General features: G+C 34.7%; 1 protein-coding gene across 1 annotated transcript in view; it reads left to right on the top strand.

Moving 5' to 3' along the window:
• Nucleotides 1-2281: 2281 nt before the first annotated feature.
• LOC136041104 (phosphatidylinositol 3-kinase regulatory subunit alpha-like) overlaps nt 2282-18531 on the top strand; it is a 271528-nt gene continuing 255278 nt past the window's right edge. Inside the window, exons 1-2 of the mRNA XM_065725659.1 lie at nt 2282-2589; nt 8155-8334. Of these exons, the coding sequence (XP_065581731.1) occupies nt 2385-2589; nt 8155-8334 (385 nt within the window). The 5' untranslated portion in view covers nt 2282-2384. The remainder of the gene's footprint in view (nt 2590-8154; nt 8335-18531) is intronic.

Below are 18531 nucleotides of genomic sequence, written 5' to 3'. Positions count from 1 at the left end.
TTTATATTAATAAACCCATCTTTCTCTCTCTCTCAAAAACCTTTTGATTTCAATTGCAGGTTTTGTTGTTTCTTTTTAACTCAACAGGTTATATTCACTTAAGTAAAAACTGCAACAAAAAAATTAAACAAATCAATGTTTAATAAATTTTCGATAAATGCCTGTCGGTGAGCTAGCTGAAAAATCATCAAAAGATATGGAGAAAATGTACCGGAAATGCAATCTTCGGAGATTTGGGCATAAAAGGTGGCATGGGGCCTTCTCAACTTCTTTCTTACTATCTCCCAAAGTCAAAAGTTATAACGTGCATAAAAGAGACAAGCTGTTATTACCAAATCCAGCATAAACATGTCGGAGGCTCTACCCTATTCCCCCCAAAAAGGGTTCAATATCAATCACCGAAATATTAGTGGTGGTTCCGGTTTCTCTTTTTTTCAGTGTAAAATTTTAATTAGTACTACCCCCATCCTGCATCCCACAAAATTTCCAAGCCAAATTTTGAAAATATTCATATTTATTTAAAAAATTTTAAACTGATTAATTAATTAAAAATTGATTAATCATTTATTCGTTATTTTATTTATTGACCGTGCCCTCTGCTTTATTTTAGTAAAATAAAATTTTATAAGTTATAAAATGATTAACACCTTTAGGTTATTTATTTGAAATTTATACAGAAGAAAAGGGGGAGATACTACCATGACTTACAGGCTACTAAACTATGGTGAATCTCCCTTCCAAATAAATAAGGTTTCCAAAACAAAGGCCACCCAATTAACTTGATGAAAAAGGAGAGATACTACCATGACTTACAAGCTATTAAATTCTGGCGAATCAACCTTCCAAATAAATAATATTTCCAAAACAAAGGATACCCAATTAATTTAATTTGAAGAAAATTACATACAAATTTAAAAGAAAGTCTTCATTAAACTGAATTACGAACATATAGAATTCTATGAAATAGCACTAAAAACTGAAAAAATAGTCACTGTCTAACTCTTTATGCTTTCAAAAGCATAAAGCGCGAAGTGCCACCCCAACAGCTAGTAACCTTATAAAACTATAATCTTGAAGTTTGAGCTAATGTTTCAGTTAGTTGATTTTGTTGAAGAGTTTTTCTGATCAAGACGAGTCTCTCTGCTGATGACTAATGCATTTGTTCAACTCCCCCCTCTATCCATTCTTCATTTCAGTCTGACGTTGACCAGTTCATTAATTTGGGGTTATTGTGGTTTCTGCCGCTCCAGATCTAGAAGTGTTAAATTATGCATTTTGGCCGAAAGAACCAGATGCAGTAATACTACAAGACCTCCGTATATGGGTCAAAACATGCTTTCCTTTCATGCAGTGCTGGAAAGGCCCTTGGAGTTCTCGTGGAATAAGGTCTCAATTTTGTTCAAAATGCCTAAGTAACTATGGTAAAGGTCAAGCAAACGCCAAGTGCATTAATATAGACTTTTAGTAGCTAGTCACCTGCTGTCATTACAAAGCCTTAATTTTCCGTAAAGTAGAGTTTTCCATATTCGTGTCACTTTTTTTCAATAAGGGAGACCAGTATCCAGTGTAGTGGAAAAACATCGTAGCACCATAGCATAAAAGGTGTAAATAACTTTGACTACTCAAAGATTAAAGCTCCCCCCGTCAGCTATAGAAGAAAAGGGGAGTCCAATGCCAATTGATGAAGATAACGCGCAAAATGTGACTTTAAAAAAAGGGAAACCCAAATTAAAAAAAAAAAACTTCTTTTCAAGCCATTTTCATAAGGATAGTTCCTAATGTTCTATAAGGAACTTCAACATATTCTTTTTTTCATGAGGATAGTTTTAGGGAATTTCTTTAAAAAACAGTGACTGCCTGATGTTGATGCTTTGAAAAAGTTGGCTGATGAGACGAGTGTAAAAAATCAAGACGAGCTATATGGAATGCACAAGATATTCTAGCTCACCTCAGGATTGAGTGGTCACCAGGTTGAGCTTGATTGCTAGATGATTGCTAGAAATGTATATTGATTTTTCAATGTCATTTGACTGAGATACCAAGGAAAATATGGTTAAAAAAGTTTTCCAGATAAATAATTTGGTGTTGAAATAGCGTATTTATTAAAAAATAATTAAATATCAAGTTAAATGTTTAAAATGAATTGCTGTTCGTCATTCTAAAGGCGCTACCAGGTCTAGATAGAATCTTAAAAAGAGCCGATTTTTTTAAGCGATATTTTTTCGGCGAATTGTTTTCTGCAACTCCGTACATATTTCAAATGATAGGTAAAATTTAAGAAAGAAATAGTGATTTCGATTTTTTGCTTTGTTTATTTATTGAAAAATTATTAACAAAAAATTATTGATGCAGATTAGGTAATAAAAACACAACTTAAATGTATTATGGAGCCAGGCCTAGAAACATATTTATATACAGCATTGACGACTATAAAAGGATCAACATCAGATGAACTTTCATGTGAAGAGGGTGATATTCTTGAAGTTTGTCTACCTTCGAACTTTATTGCCAATGGAGGCAATCCAGCAGAGCCTGTTGGGTGGATTAAAGGAAGGAATAGAAGAACAAGAAAAAAAGGATACATTTTAGGTAGGCTATGAAGATAAATTAAAGACTTGGTAATTCCAATGCAGTGATAATTCTATTATGACAAGGGTCTGGGTTAGTAGCCTATGTGATAGAAATTGGTCAATTTTAGGGTCAGTGTTCCTATTACCTGAACAATTGTTTAGGGTTTTGAAACTAGGCTATTGTTAATAGATGCATTTTGACTTTTTGAACATCTTTTCTCTCTTCCAAAGCTACTGCAAACTCACCATATAGAGTTATTCCAGCCCAAATATCCTGTATTTACACATATAGAATTGCAATCATTTCTGTTTTCATTGATTGGATATTTGAAATCACAAATCTGTAGCCTAATAGTTTAGAAACAAATATGGGCTATATATTTGCACATCAGGGGGTGGGAGTAAAGCATAGCATATATTAAATATGTAAATTAACCATTGCTGTACTTAATGTATGCTATGCTTTACCCCCCCCCCCCCTAATGTGCAAATATATAATAACTCTATAACAGTGTTTTCAGTAGTTTTGCAAGAGAGAATAGATGTTCAAAAAGTCATAATGCATCTATTAACAATAGTTTAATGACCCTAAACAATTTTTCAGGTAATAGGAACATTGAATACTTTTCTTAAATGGGCTCTTTTGAATGGAGTCTGGAATTTTGAAGGTAAACTTTAAATAACCATTGGCTAAATACTTAGCCAAGGGTAAAAGACCTCTTTTTGGGAAAGACAACTTTTTGTTGGTATTTTGGAAAAATTGCAATAGGTTTTTAGAATGTCCCTTTTTTAACTTCAGTATGACACAACTCAAGTATAGAACCAATCACCTCTCACTAGAACAAGCGCAGTGGGAGTAATTTTGAATCATAAATTCAATGTGTGGTCCCTGTTTTGACAAGCATTTGAAATAAAAAAAATTGTAAAATTCTAGTTAATTGACTTGAAAATGAAAATGAAACTTTCAGGGATTAATCTACAGACTGAAGTATGTCCTGGGAAGGTATTTTAAGCAACTACCTCTACTCCTTCTCCCTCTAGAGGGCCCTGACCTTTGATGACCTTTAAAAATATGTTTGTTATAAAAGTGAAACCTTGCAAAATAGATCTTCTGCTTAATTAAAGTACAACAAAAAAGTTTTTAGCTTCACAACTTTGCTCAATCCCAATTTATAAAGTTTTAAGGATATGCAAATACATTTCCTAAATTTTGAAAAAAAAACATTGATATGGCTCAAAATTCTACTCAAATAACAGGAATTGCATTTTCAGAACTGAAGGTAGAGAAAAAGCAACTAGTAACTGAAAATTAAGATAAAATGTTGTTTTGTCAAAATTTCAATAGGTTCAACCTTTTCAAAATTCAAAACCTTTCAAAAATTCAACCTTTCATGTAGGCAAATTTCAGGGCCCTCTAGAGGGAGAAGGAGTGGAGATGGGTACTTCAAAATACCTTCCCAGGACATACTTTAGCCTTTAGACCCATCCCTGAAAGTTTCATTTTCCTAACCTAACCCCTTTCCAAGATAGTCAAAAGTCAATAAACTAGAATTTTAATAAACTAGTCAATAAACTAGAATTTTACCAGATATTTACATATGTATGAACAGTACTTTTCTTAAACATTGTTTTGTGCATCTGTACTTCTTTCTGTCTGCTTTTATAGTTTTACTCCATTATCTCTATTAAATAACAGAGTACTTTAAAACTCTCTATTAAATGAACAGTATTTTTCTTAAACATTGTTTTACACATCTGTACTTCTTTCTTTTTTTTGGAGTTTTACTCCATTATCTCTATTATATAGCAGAGTTTTGTATCAAGAAGATATATTAGGGTCTGCTGTCTTGCTTAATTGTTGAGGAGTTTATCTGTACTTGGGAAAATGTCTTTTGTTTGCCTCTAACTCCTCATGCTTTGTGATGAGAAATTTTTTTCTCAGGATCTTTTGCATTGACTAAGTAAGTTATCCTATGGTTTAAAACTGGGAGCTCATTCAATTTTAAGGAAAGGCATTAATTTGACAACCACCCATTTTGTCCCAAGTATGGAATGGGGCTTTATAGATGGGACATGTAGTAACCATACTTGCAACAGACCCTAATATATCTTCTTGATACAGAACTCTGCTATTTAATAGAGATAATGGAGTAAAACTATAAAAACAAAAGAAAGTAGTACAGATCTGTAAAACAATGATTAAGAAAAGTACCATGCTTGTCTTGTAGTCTGTCCTGAAGGCTCAGGATTTGGCAAGAAAGTTATGATATCAGTGAATCTACACCAGTAGGAAGCATCAGTAGTGACAAGCCTCAAGGATAAAGCAATTCGTTTGAAATAACAAACTTCTACTTCTTGTTCTTCTGAAAGTTTTCAAATAGTTTCACCAATACTGTGAAATTTCCCTCTTTTGTTTCTTTTTCAAGAACCAAAACAAAGTTCCCAACATTTAAAGTAGAAAAAAGAGGCTCCTCTCAACTGAAGGTCCTTTCTTTGGATCTTTTTCATTAGATCATGAAACATCTTCTGAGCTGCTGTCACTTTCTTTAAAGAGTGGTTTCTTATGATTTTTAGACTTTGAATGAGAGTTTGCGAGAGCCTCTTTTACTTTCTTAGCTTTTCAATATATACCCTCTCATCAATCTTATTTTCCTCTCGAGTGTCCATCAGTATTCTACAGACTCCTTAGGTTGACCTCTTTCAATGTTCAATAGGTTTATTATCAGTTCAAAAAATAAATTACACATAACAACATTATTCAGTCCATTCCTGGATGTCAAGATCCTCAATTGCTACCTTTTAAACATAATATGCAACATGGTTACCACTCCTTCTCTTGTAAACAACCTTACCTCTCAATTATCTAACAAAACTACCAATTATCCTCCTGCCTTTTACCCCAGGGGAAACCACCTCATCATTATACCAAAAAAATTACACTATTTCTATTGATTTATATTTGATACTTTATAGAATAATCATTTTATTAACCATTATTAAACTAGTTTTTTCCAATGCTAATAAATGGATTTTTACTCTTCTTTTTAATGATGTAAAGGGGCTCTCAGCTCTTCTGGGAACAGGTTCCATAACCTTATACAAGTTACATTTAGAGTAAAATCTGATTGTATAGTCAGGGAGAAGGGTATTTGCAGTTTTGAAGGTGATCAGGTATTTACAATATGCTGGTCCAATACTGGTTGAAATAATGTTTTAAATGTAGACAGGAGTTCACCAGCTAGAAACTTGAACACAAAGGTCAAGCATTACTGATGATGTAGCACTCCATTGAAAAATACTCTTTGTTTTTTCCAATTAATTTCAAAGATCACTTATGACTTTAATTGAGCTTCTGCAGGTGAGTTTTAAAAGTCAATTGCCAGATCATTGCACAATACTGTCAATGGAGTTGGATCAGAGTGTTGTATAGCAGGACAAGTGTTTCCTGTGGGAAAGTGTTCATTAGTTTCTTTAGTATTCCAAGATATCTTCAGCTCTACTGCTTGAATGTGAGGCGGGAATGAGAGGTTCTCATCAAGCAGGACTCCTTGGGAAATGCTTTTCCGGCTGACTGATCAAACCTCTGAATGTTCCAATGCCACATATCTCCAGATGGACACTTCTGACTGTGCAGAAAAATAAGACGCAAGATTTATCAATGTTAATCACAAGATGGTTAGAATCCTTCCAGAGATACGTCTCCTTGAGAACAGTCCTGAGCTTGGAAATGAGTGCTGTTTTATCCCTTTCACAACAGCCTAGTGTGGTATCACCCACAAAAGCCACAAGTTCATCATCATCTACAGGCTGGAAAGAAGCTTCACTTTGACATAGCTTACAGCAGCAAAGAATAGTGTGTGTTGGGTTTAACACACTACTCAGATTATTAACATGAATCAGGAACAGTAGTGGTCCTAATATTGACCCTTGGGGCTAATGCATACACATGCATACACAAATAAAATACATTTTTTAATTTTGTATTAACTTTTGGGTATGTAAAAAGGTTAATTTTTTGGAGATTTGGAGAACCCAATTTCCTTCCAGGGAAATCTGGGAATGGTGAAAGTACTTGCTCTAATTAATAAGCCTTTAATTTCAAAAAGAAGATCATTTTGGGCATCAGGGATATAAAAAAGGCAGGGGCGCCATTTTTTGTGGGGGGGGGGGGCAATAGCTCACTCTGGGTTTGATAAAAACTTTCATTTAATTTTCACTGAAGAAACTGAAACAAAAATGCACCCCCGAGCTTTTGCAAAATATCTTTCTGTATCTTCATTTAAAAAAAGAAAAGAAAATCTTTTTCGTTCTACATTTTCATGAATTGGTGCCACTGATTAAAGGAAAAAAAGTGAACTTCCAAGTATCCTCAGAATTAAATAAGAATGGAGAAATGGGATTTAACCATAAAAGATCTTACTTTGTATGAAGGGATGAAGTTGTGATTTATTTATTTATTATTTTTTTTTAATATGACATATTGCTTTTTGAATTATTGCAGCCACTCTGAATTTCTGGGAGCTTTCTTCTTGAGATTGGGCAATCATGTGAAGGTGTACTTTAATTTAAGTACATGTTTTTGGAGGTGTCAATAAAGGAAGCACGGCTTTTTTATGCTTTTTGACTAAATTCTCCTTTTTTAAAAACTCCTTTTACTCAGTTTTACATACTGCCACAATTCTATTGGAAGCATGCATGATCTAGAATTAAGACTCGCAACTTTAGTTGCAGTGCAAGTAAATTAAATATTGTAATTACATCTCCTTCAAACCAGCCATAAACTGGTAGGGGAATGAATTCATATTCACCCCCCCCCCCTCTGACAATCACTTTGGCTTTCAAATCAGAAGCTGATGGTTGAAATTAAAGAAAGATGCCCTTTTTTCTAATAATTAAAACAATTTCCAAAAAAAAAAATTCAAAGAAAAGTAAAAATCCGTATTTAAATTAAGGCTAGCAGAAATAAATTCTATTGTAATTCAAACGGAAAACGACCAGAAATTACTATTGAAGAATATATGAAACCCAAAACGAACAGAAATTAAACAAGCAAACATATCAAACACATAGATAAAAGGTATTGATAAAAATCAATAGATAAATCTTAAAAACCAGTATAAACTAAATTGAATATTCAAGTCAAACTTCAAACGAACAAGAATCATTACAAGATGAGTTTTAATACTGTCCCCTTCCCCGTCCCCTAACTGTAGAAGTCTAAAGCCTATTGGGGTTATTTGCATTTCATTGAAGACCACATTTGACTTGAATCAGTTCAAGTTCTTGGAACTTTTATCAGTTCTTGGAAAGATCTGATAAAAATCAACTGAATATCTTATATATAATGGTATTAATTGCTGAAAGCTAAGCAATTCAATATTTTTTTCACTGTAATTTTATTTTTCAATGATGTAAATAGCAAATGTCAATGCATTGTAAATGAATAGCTATTATTTCATTTATTTTGCTTGGAACTGCGAAAGTTAAGATAACGAATTAGATTCTAAATTGATAATTAATTAGTTCTCAATTTTGATTAGTTCTAATTAATCAGTTCTAAAGCAAATCAACTGATATGTTCTAGGCACTCATATGAGACTTCAAGGAGTGATAAATTTCGATACAGGAACAGGTGGCTCATCATCTGGTGCTTCCACACCACGAAAAACTTCTGTACATTCCAGGTCAAGAAGCTCACCATGTAAAGGGCCCTACTCAGAAGATGACTCGGGGTATTGTGGCTCACCCTCTCCTTGGAATGGAGGTACCTTTTTTTTATTACTTTTTTTCTGACACCCCTGTCCACGCCTAAATAGCCGTCACTTAGGTAGCATATAACTTAAATTGATCACTAACTAAAGCAATTTTCTTGTGAAATAATTTTTTCCCCCAAAAATTCTGACAGCTCAACAGCAGCAATACCAACATTAATTAGGTGAGGGGTAGATTCTTTGGAGGTAGATAAAGGTTCATTAAATATATTTTATTTATTGCCATTGTTGAACGTATTAAAAAAATAGGTCATTTGGGCATTGCATCCTTTTTTTCAAAAAAAGAAGAAAAATATTGACATTTTCCACAAATTTTCTATTTTTCTATAATTTCAGTAGAAGACTAGGTTTTTGTTTCTTAAATTTGGGTTTTAGTTAAGCTTCAAAGTTTTCAGTTTACATGCATAAAAAGTGTGTAGTTTTTATACTGTGGTTGTTATCTTTACCGTGAATAAATATTTTCAAATTTTGATGTTCCTTAGCCAAAAGAATGTGACAATAACAATCCAATTTGTAATATAAAAACATTATATAATATATAATATAGAAATTATGTACAGATTATGTAGTATAAGAAAGAACGAAGCATAACAAACTTTAGGAATTTATGTAAAAGTCGACCTCAGGCGGACGAGGTGGGGTCATCTTGGCCTCTCTCAGAGTCGACTTGGAAATCACCAACGCCATCTAGTGTTTAGCAAATTTGGGATACTGGTCTTTTCAGGTACTTAAATGTAGGGGAGGGAGAGCCAAGGAGAAGCTTGTTTTAAGTAGGCTCTTTTCATTATTGATTTCTAATACAAAATCCTCGTTTCAGTTTTCGGTTTCTTATTTTAGTTTCAGTCATAACAGTATTTTATTGTTTTAAAAAATAGAGTTGTGAGAAAGAGTCAAACTTTGGCGCAAAGAGCGGGGCGTTGAGGAGGGGACAACCCCTTTCTTATAGAATTTCTGTTCGTTTTAAGTTTTAATGTCGCTCTTTACTTGCAATTAAAAAAACTTGTTTTTTTTATTTAATGATGTAACCCAAAGCCATGAGGTTTTGGGTGCTACACTTCGATGTAAGGAGGTAAATTTGTAATAAATAATATAATCATTATTATTATTGTTATTATATATAATATTATTATTTTTATTAAATAATATTATTAATATTATATAATATTATATAGTATAATATTCCATAAAAATCTGTATTGTCCGCCTGAGGCCAATACAGATAAGCACCTTCTCCATCCCAATCTATTCAAAGCCTTCCTCTTTAAACCCTACCAAGAAGTTCTTATTTCCCTTAAATCTATTTTTGCAACATCATCCCATCCGATTCAGGGATGATCTGCTTTTTTGGCCCTAGGCGGTTGCCCGACAAAGACAATATTTGGCAATCTGTCATCCTTCATCCGTGGAGCGTGTCCTAGCCATCTCATTCGTTCTTACATTATAGTCCTGGAAAGCTGGACATCTTTTAACATCTTCACTACACCCACAGTCTTTATTAATAAAACTACCTAGGTAGGTGAAGCTGTCCAATTGATCTGTCTCCTCATTACCCAACTTCACCTCTTCGCCTTCACTTATACTGAGTCCTACTCAGTTCATTCGTTTTGCGAATATAATCATCTAGGATGGTTAATTGTCTGCATAGTTCACTTACACTGAGTCCTAGCGACTCAGTCTCCTTGGCATTGATTTTCAAACCTATTCTTGCACCCTGAACTTGCGAAACCTCTAAAAGTTCATTCGTTGTGCAAATATAATCATCTTGGATGGTTAAATTGTCTGCATAATCTAAGTCTTCGCCTTCACTTATACTGAGTCCTAGCGACTCAGTCTCCTCGGCATTGATTTTCAAACCTATTCTTGCACCCTAAACTTGCAAAACCTCTAAAATTTCATTCATTTTGCCAATATAATCATTTAGGATGGCTAAATTATCTGCATAATCTAAGTCTAATCTAAGTCTTCCCCATTTGATTCTGCGCTGTACTGATTATCTTTACCTTTGTTTACAACAGTTCTCAAATAACCAACCTGAATTTTCATCCTGAAGTCAAAAATCAGCCAAGAACGGTTGGAGCGTAAATTGCTAGTAATATCGATGCCCTACCACCTAAAAGACGCCACAGAGAGGACAGAAAACAGTTGGCGTGACAGGGGCGTTGTAAGTGAATGAGATGAACGGCTGAACATAAGGGACTCCTGCCTCAAGAATTCCGAGATTTCTAGACGTCTTCATTTTAATTTGATTAATATATTGCCCAAATGAAAGATTCTCATCAAGAAGAATACTTAGAAACCGAATATATAATCGCCATGTCTACTGAGAGAACCCCTTGAAGCATGAGCTCCCAAAATTTTGGGTCAAGTCTGAGAAATTTGTGTGAAAATCAGAGAGCTTGACTTAGCAATATACAATGCTAGGCAGTTAGCGGTGAATCACAAAATTACCATCTTAAACAAAAACACTCAATTTAATATGGATCCCAGGTTCTTTTCTGATAGTTTTCTATCTATTATTCTGTTTTTTTTTTATAACATCTTTTTTTTCTGGGAAAGACATAGCATATGTCTTTTGTGAAAGGTACTTATTTTGGGAAAGACATACCATATTTTGGATTAAAAAAACAAAAAAAAAAAAACGAAAAAAAGGGCATCATATATATAAGGTGTAGTGATAAAACGGACATAAGGGATAGAATGACATCTTCCAAAGAATTTCTTGTGAAAATAGATGGCATTCTTTTCCTGTCATTATTATTGTACAGCTGTTAGTTTTTTGTGAAAAAAAAAACTATTTTGAACTTAAAGTGTTATAATTGGGGATCACGTGATACTTAAGAAGCAATTATTTAGATTGGGGTAAAGTTAAGAAGAGAAAAAATAATTGATTTGTCTGGAAATTATTGTGCATTACCAAGAATATCGTTAAAATGTTTATATGCACAAACACAACATCTTTTGGATGCGCAAACACCTTTTTAATACTAAAAATCTACCAATAATGCATTACGGAGCGGAGCTATGGGGTTTCAAGGAAGCCAAGCAACTAGATATGCCCCATCTCCATTTTTTTAAGAGAGTACTCAGTCTCCACATGACAACACCAACGTTAGTACTCAAAGGAGACCTTGGTATATTTTTCCTTAAGTTGATAAGAGCTGTCAAAGCCATCCGATATTGGCTTTAAGTGATAAAGCCAAGAATGATAGGGTAGCGAAAGAGGAATTATTCTGCATGATGAAACCGACGCTTTGGTCATTCCGTCTTGATGGGGGGAGGGGGACAGGCTTTTCGTATTTATGGAATGATGGTATGGACCTAAGAGAGGATATAACAGGTTTGTTCAGAATGATGAGAGTAAGACTCTAAGAGCAAGAAAACTGTAAATGGTGGTTTTGAACTAGGTTTATCCTTGAGTTGGTGACTAAGGAGGAGTTGGAGGAGGTGACTAACTCAGTTTTTGAGGAGGTTATCTTTGAAATCTTCAGTCTAAATCATCACTCAAAATAAATTGTGTGCATTATTATGCACATTTCGCACCTTTCAGGCGAATACCAATATAGAGAGGAGATAAGGAGACAGAGACGGCTGGAAAGGATATCCAGAGGAGGAGCTCCAGACGCAACAAATTACATTTCTAGTAAATTTTAACATTTTTAATAACATTTTCAATAATGTGTAATAATTCCCATACAATTCCCCTTCTGCGCTTCTCTTAAATATACCCCTCCTCTCTTCAGTAAATAATTGCCAAAATTGATGGTCAGGTAGAAGACGTTTCCTTTGAAATAGATTTTCTTATTCTTTTTTTTTTAAGAAAAGACAGCTTAACACCAGCAATGACAACATTCAATAAGTGATAATGGAAAATGATGCCATCTATCCTCATAGATTAAATGAAAGTTTACTTGTAAATGTTAAATGAGGTGGTGCTGCAGCCCCCCTCTAATATATTACATTCTTATAACATTTTCAGTAATGTATGATAATTTCCATACAATTCCCCTTTTGTGCTTTTCTTCAATATCCCCCCCCCTCACTAAATAATTGCCAAATAAATACTATATCGCCAAAATTGATCGCCACTCTAAAATACGTTTCCTCTGACATAGATTTTTTTTTTTTTAACTGACAGCTTAACACCCTCTATGGCAACATTATCTAAGTGAGAATGGAAATTCATGCCATCGATCTTCATAGGTTCAACTGAAGTTTCTCTTTAAATGTTAATTAATCAGCATTTTTATTTTTGAGGGAACTCGAGATACCTCTCCCTACTGTAAAAAAAATAATACATTTTCAGTTTCAAATTTGATACCTTATAAAGAATTAACGTATTTTATTCAAAATTATTACGGAGATTTATCAACCTAATCTTGTAGACCTCTATGGCAACTTTAATTTTTTATTAATACCCTCTATGGCAACATTATCTAAGTGAGAATGGAAAATCATGCCATCTGTCCTCATAGGTTCAACTGAAGTTTCTCTTTAAATGTTAATTAATCAGCATTTTTATTTTTGAGAGAACTCGAGATACCTCTCCCTACTGTGAAAAAAAAAATACATTTTCAGGTTCAAATTTGATACCTTATAAAAAATTAACGTATTTTGTTCAACATTATTACGGAGATTTATCAACCCAATCTTGTAAACCCCACCCTTCCCTATATGCAGGTATATATTTGAAGACCATCCTTCTATTCGCTATGAATCTCTTCCTGACGACTTGGTTGTATACGACTTGCTGAATTGGAGTATAAACTATGCTTAGCAACAAGTTGAGCAAGTTTTAAATATTCTGAATGATGCAAAAAAAAAAGAAATGAATTTACACCCCTATAAGCCAATACGACCTTACTGCCACCTTTGTATTCTATGGATACTGACCTGTGTCTTTTAAATCATAGGCGTTGCAATAGCGCTACCTAAGTAAAGAACGATGTTGGTACAATGCATTATTTATTTATTTTTATTTTTGACCAGGGCACTTCGTATCAAAGGTGTTGTCGTAGAAACTTCAAAAAGGGCTTATTCGATTGGAAATTGAGACCACTAGTGCCCTTTTTAATAGTCGAAAGTGATTGGAGGGCAACTAACCCCCCTCTCACGCCCACTCTTCCCCAAACACATCCAATAAAATTTTTTAGATAGCCATTTTGTTAAAGGTAGTTGAAAAGTTCGGAAATTATGTCTTGGAGGATGACAAATCTCACCCCCTCCAGCCCTCAGGGCAAGGGTTGTAAGTTACACCTTGGGGGCATATAAGGCTTATATAGAGAGCGTTTTTGTAGAAACTTCAAAACGGCTCGTTCCATTGGAAATTGAAACGGCTAGTGCCCTTTTTAATAGTCGAAAGTGATTGAAGGGCAATTAACCCCCCTCCCACGCCCACCCTTTCCCCAAACACATCCAATCAAAATTTTGAGATAGCCATTTTGTTCAACGTAGTTGAAAAGTCTGGAAATTATGTCTTTGAATATGACAAACCCTGTACCCCTCAGAAGAAGGGTTGTATGTTATACCCTTGGGGCATATAAGGTTTTATAGAAAGCTTTGTCTTAGAAACTTCAAAAAGGGCTTTTTGATTGGAAATTGAGAGGGCTAGTGCCTTTGTTATCAGTCGAAAGCGATCGGAGGGCAAATGTACTCTCCCTTCCCCTTCACCATGCCCATCATTTCCTAAAACACTTCCAATCAAAATTTTGAGATAGTATTTGTTCAACGTAGTTGGAAGTTCCAGAAATTATGTCTTTGAGGATGACAAATCCCCCTCAACTCTCAGGACAAGGGTTGTAAGTTATGTCATTGTTGTTGTTGAGAGGTCCAGAAATAATGTCTTTAAGAAAGACCCCCCCCCCCCCCCTCCCCTACAGCTCTTAGGGCAAGGGTTGTAAGTTATGCCCTGGGGGCGTATAAGGTTCTTATAGAAAGGCTGGTCGTATATGCTTTAGAGGGGACTTATCGGAGTTATAATCAGAAGATCTAATGGCATTTTTAAGAGTCAGTGATCATAGCGTCAGTGTTCATTGTTTACATATAGTATGGCTTAATGGGTTATAGTAAATTTTATTGAGAAGAGGTATGCATGTTTTGACTTCTACTTTCTCGAAATACGAAAGGCATTAAGTTGAGTCTTTCAGGGATTGTTGAGGGTGTTGAACTAAAACATAAGATGTTATGTGTATGGGTTGTCAAAAGGTTGTAACTGAGGTATTACTGAGTATATTAATTTGGAATTTCCAGGAAATGATAAGGGAGATGATCAATTGACCAAAAAGGCAATATTTGCACGCTACTACTACTACTACAACTACTGCTACTTCTACTGCTACCACAAGTACTTTTACTACTACCACTACTATCGCAACAAGTACTACTTCTGGTGCAAGTACTACTAAGGCTGAGGATATTGAAAAAATATCTGAAGGAACGTTCAGAGGAAAGTTGAACTAAATCAAAGATACGATGTGTATACAGATTGTTAATACAGGCGTATCAGCAATATTTTTGGAACGGCTTGTCATATCAAGAGAAAACTTCAGTGGCATCATGAATGGGATGTTCATTTGACCAAAAAGCAAAATGTACCTTCTACTACTGCTGTTACTACTAATAATTATGCACTTTTGCATCTACCAATGTTCCTACTACTAATGGCATCATGAATGGGATGTTCATTTGACCAAAAAGCAAAATGTACCTTCTACTACTGCTGTTACTACTAATAATTATGCACTTTTGCATCTACCAATGTTCCTACTACTACCACTACTACTATGATACCAGTACAATTAAGGCTACACGTATGAAGGTGAAAATTTGACAGAATATTGAGGGGGAATTTGAACTAAATCAAAACGCACTATGTGCATATAGAATGTCAAAAGGATGTCTCTTAATAATTTATTCGGGTATTAAGTTGAATCTTTCGGAGAATACTTAAGGGGAAGATCAATTGACAAAGAGGTAATAAATGCTTGTCATTACTAACACTAATACCACTGCTACTTTTCCTTATGCTATGACTGCTACTAAATTACTCCAACTATTACTTCAATTGCAACAACTTGTAAATTTTAGAGTATTAAGGTGAAAGGGTGTCAAAAGCGCACATCAACAATAATTTTTGGATCGGCTTAACTTGTCAAGGTAAAACTTCCGGGGCATCATGAAAGCGATATTCAACTGACCAAAAGGCAATATGCACATGCTACTATCGCTGACAATACTGCCACTACTACTGCCAATATAACACCAACACTGCAACTACTTTTACTACCACCGAAACTACTGTGATAATAGAAGTATTAAGGCTAAGTCTATGAAGGTAAAAATTTGAGAGAATATAGATGGCAAACTCGAACTAACAAAGTAGACTATGTGCGTTTAGACTGTCAAAATTGTGTATCTTAAGAACTGGTTTGTGTATTAAGTTAGAACTCTCAGAGCATACTTAAAGGGGATGATCAATTGACCAAAAGGCAATATGTGCGCACTACTGCTAATGCTACTCCTACCGCAACGTTTACTAGTTTTACTATTAATATTGCTCCAATTATTACTTCTATCGCAACTACTTGTAAGGTTAAGGGCATGAAGATGAAAATTTAAAAAAATATACGACTATACAGGTTAAAAAAGAGCGAATCGGCAATATCATAGCAATGGTTAATTGTGTTGAGTAGTTATACTACTGCTGTGACTACCATTACAACTATGCCTAAGGGTTTGAAGGTGAAATTTTCAGAGAATATTTGTGAAAATTTCTGTTGTACGGATGACAACTTGCCATCCATATGCAGGCTGTCAAAAGAGCATATCAGCAATATCTTAGGAACAGTTTCATATGTGAAATTAAAACTCACAACGCTTGTTGTGGGGGATGTTGAACTAACCAAAAGACAATGTTTGCATAATAATACTACTGCATCCACTCCTTCAACTACTATTACTGCTACTATTATTATTGTTGCTACTACTACTACTGCTACTAAAGATAAGGCTACTGGTATTAACTCTGCTCCTACTGCTACTACTATAACTGCTGGTGCTACTAATACTATACTCCTAATAAATCTAAGGGTATGAAGGCGAAAATCTTGGGCAATATTGTAACAGCAGTGAAATAAATCAAAAAATACTATGCTCATATAAGTTGTCAAGAGGACGTATCAGCAATGCTTCAGGACCGGTTGAGGATATTAAGTTAAAAATTTCGTGTTGTATTGAAAAGATATTTTAAATAAGGTGCTATGTGCATACTGCTACTAATGCTACTACAACTATTGCTGCTACTCAAGCTAAGGGTATTAAGGTGAAGCTCTCAAGGGGTATTTAGGCGGATGCTGAACTAAATCAAAATGAGCTATGACCATGTAGATTGTCAAAAGGGTGACAAAGCAATATCATAATAACGACTTACATTATTACGTTAAACCTTTAAGGGTAAGCTCTGGCAGATTTTGAACTAGTCAAAAGACTCTATGTGTATACTTTTGATGCTACTTCTACGTTTGAGAGAGAGAAAGATGGGTTTATTAATATAAATAACAAAACAAGCAAATGGCCCAAAGCAAAGCTTGTTTAGGCTTACAACCCCAATAAACATACAAACAAAAACAATACGAAGAAGAAAATAAAAAAGAAAAGAAAAGAAAAGAAGAAGAAAAAAATTCAATTACCCTGCATTTCAATCGATACGGAATTACACATCAAAAAAGACAAAACAAAAAGAAACTAAAACCACTTGACCAGTATCGCCTAAAACAACCAACATCTTGGCTCCTCTTGAGGTCCACTCAACTATCAAAACCATAAATATTAAGGCAAAATAGCTTTAGTTCCCGCCAAAATTCAAGAAAATTATCCATGTTTTTCAAAGTCGTTGGTAAACAATTCCATGCATGGGGTCCTAGATGCCAAAAAGAAAGTTTACTGTGACTACTGACGATTAAGAGCATTAAGTTGAAACGTTTAGAGGGAGTTTCAATTAAATGAAAAAAATATACGTACACAAGCATTAAAAGGGCATAGAAGCATTATCATAGGAAGCGCTGCTCCTATCATAGTAAGTAAAATGTCATAGGCAGTGCTGCTCTATCATACTAAGTAAAATGTCAGGCAGCGCTGCTCTATCATGGTAAGTAAAATGTCAGGCAGCGCTGCTCTATCATGTAAGTATAGGCAGCGCTGCTCTATCATAGTAAGTAAAATGCCATAGGCGGCACTGCTCTATCATAGTAAGTAAAATGTCAGGCAGCGCTGCTCTATCATAGTAAGTAAAATGTCATAGGCAGTGCTGCTCTATCATAGTAAGTAAAATGTCAGGCAGCGCTGCTCTATCATTGTAAGTAAAATGTCAGGCAGCGCTGCTCTATCATAGTAAGTAAAATGTCATAGGCAGCGCTGCTCTATCATAGTAATTAAAATGTCAGGCAGCGCTGCTCTATCATAGTAAGTAAAATGTCATAGGCAGCACTGCTCTATCATAGTAAGTAAAATGTCATAGGCAGCACTACTCTATCATAGTAAGTAAAATGTCAGGCAGCGCTGCTCTATCATAGTAAGTAAAATGTCATAGGCAGTGCTGCTCTATCATAGTAAGTAAAATTTCAGGCAGCGCTGCTCTATCATAGTAAGTAAAATGTCAGGCAGCGCTGCTCTATCATAGTAAGTAAAATGTCATAGGCAGTGTTGCTCTATCATGGTAAGTAAAATGTCAGGCAGCGCTGCTCTATCATGTAAGTATAGGCAGCGCTGCTCTATCATAGTAAGTAAAATGCCATAGGCAGCACTGCTGTATCATAGCAAGTATTATCATTAATATTTTAAAGGAGCTAATTTGGTCGGAAATTCAAAATTCTAGTACCCTTTTTAAGAGTCAAAAGTGACTGGAGGGCAATCAGCCCACCTCTTTTAGCTCATAATTTTCCAAACACTTCCAATCAAAATATAAGATAGCTATTTTGTTCAGCATCTCTTGGGCTATTACCCAGGTCAACCTCCCCCTCCCCCTCCCCCAGAGCTATGCAGTTTGCTCACATTGTTTAAAAACCAAATGTTGCCTTAAGATTAAATCAAAATGCACTGTGTTAATGCTGATTCTCAATAAGGCATCTTGGCAGTATCCCAATGGTATTATGTTCAAACGTTTGGGGCTTCTATTACTACTTCTGCTCTTAAAATTT

The sequence above is a fragment of the Artemia franciscana genome, chromosome 21 (genome assembly GCF_032884065.1).
Source record: "Artemia franciscana chromosome 21, ASM3288406v1, whole genome shotgun sequence".
Lineage (NCBI taxonomy): Eukaryota > Metazoa > Arthropoda > Branchiopoda > Anostraca > Artemiidae > Artemia > Artemia franciscana.
This window is presented reverse-complemented; position numbering and strand designations above follow the sequence as displayed.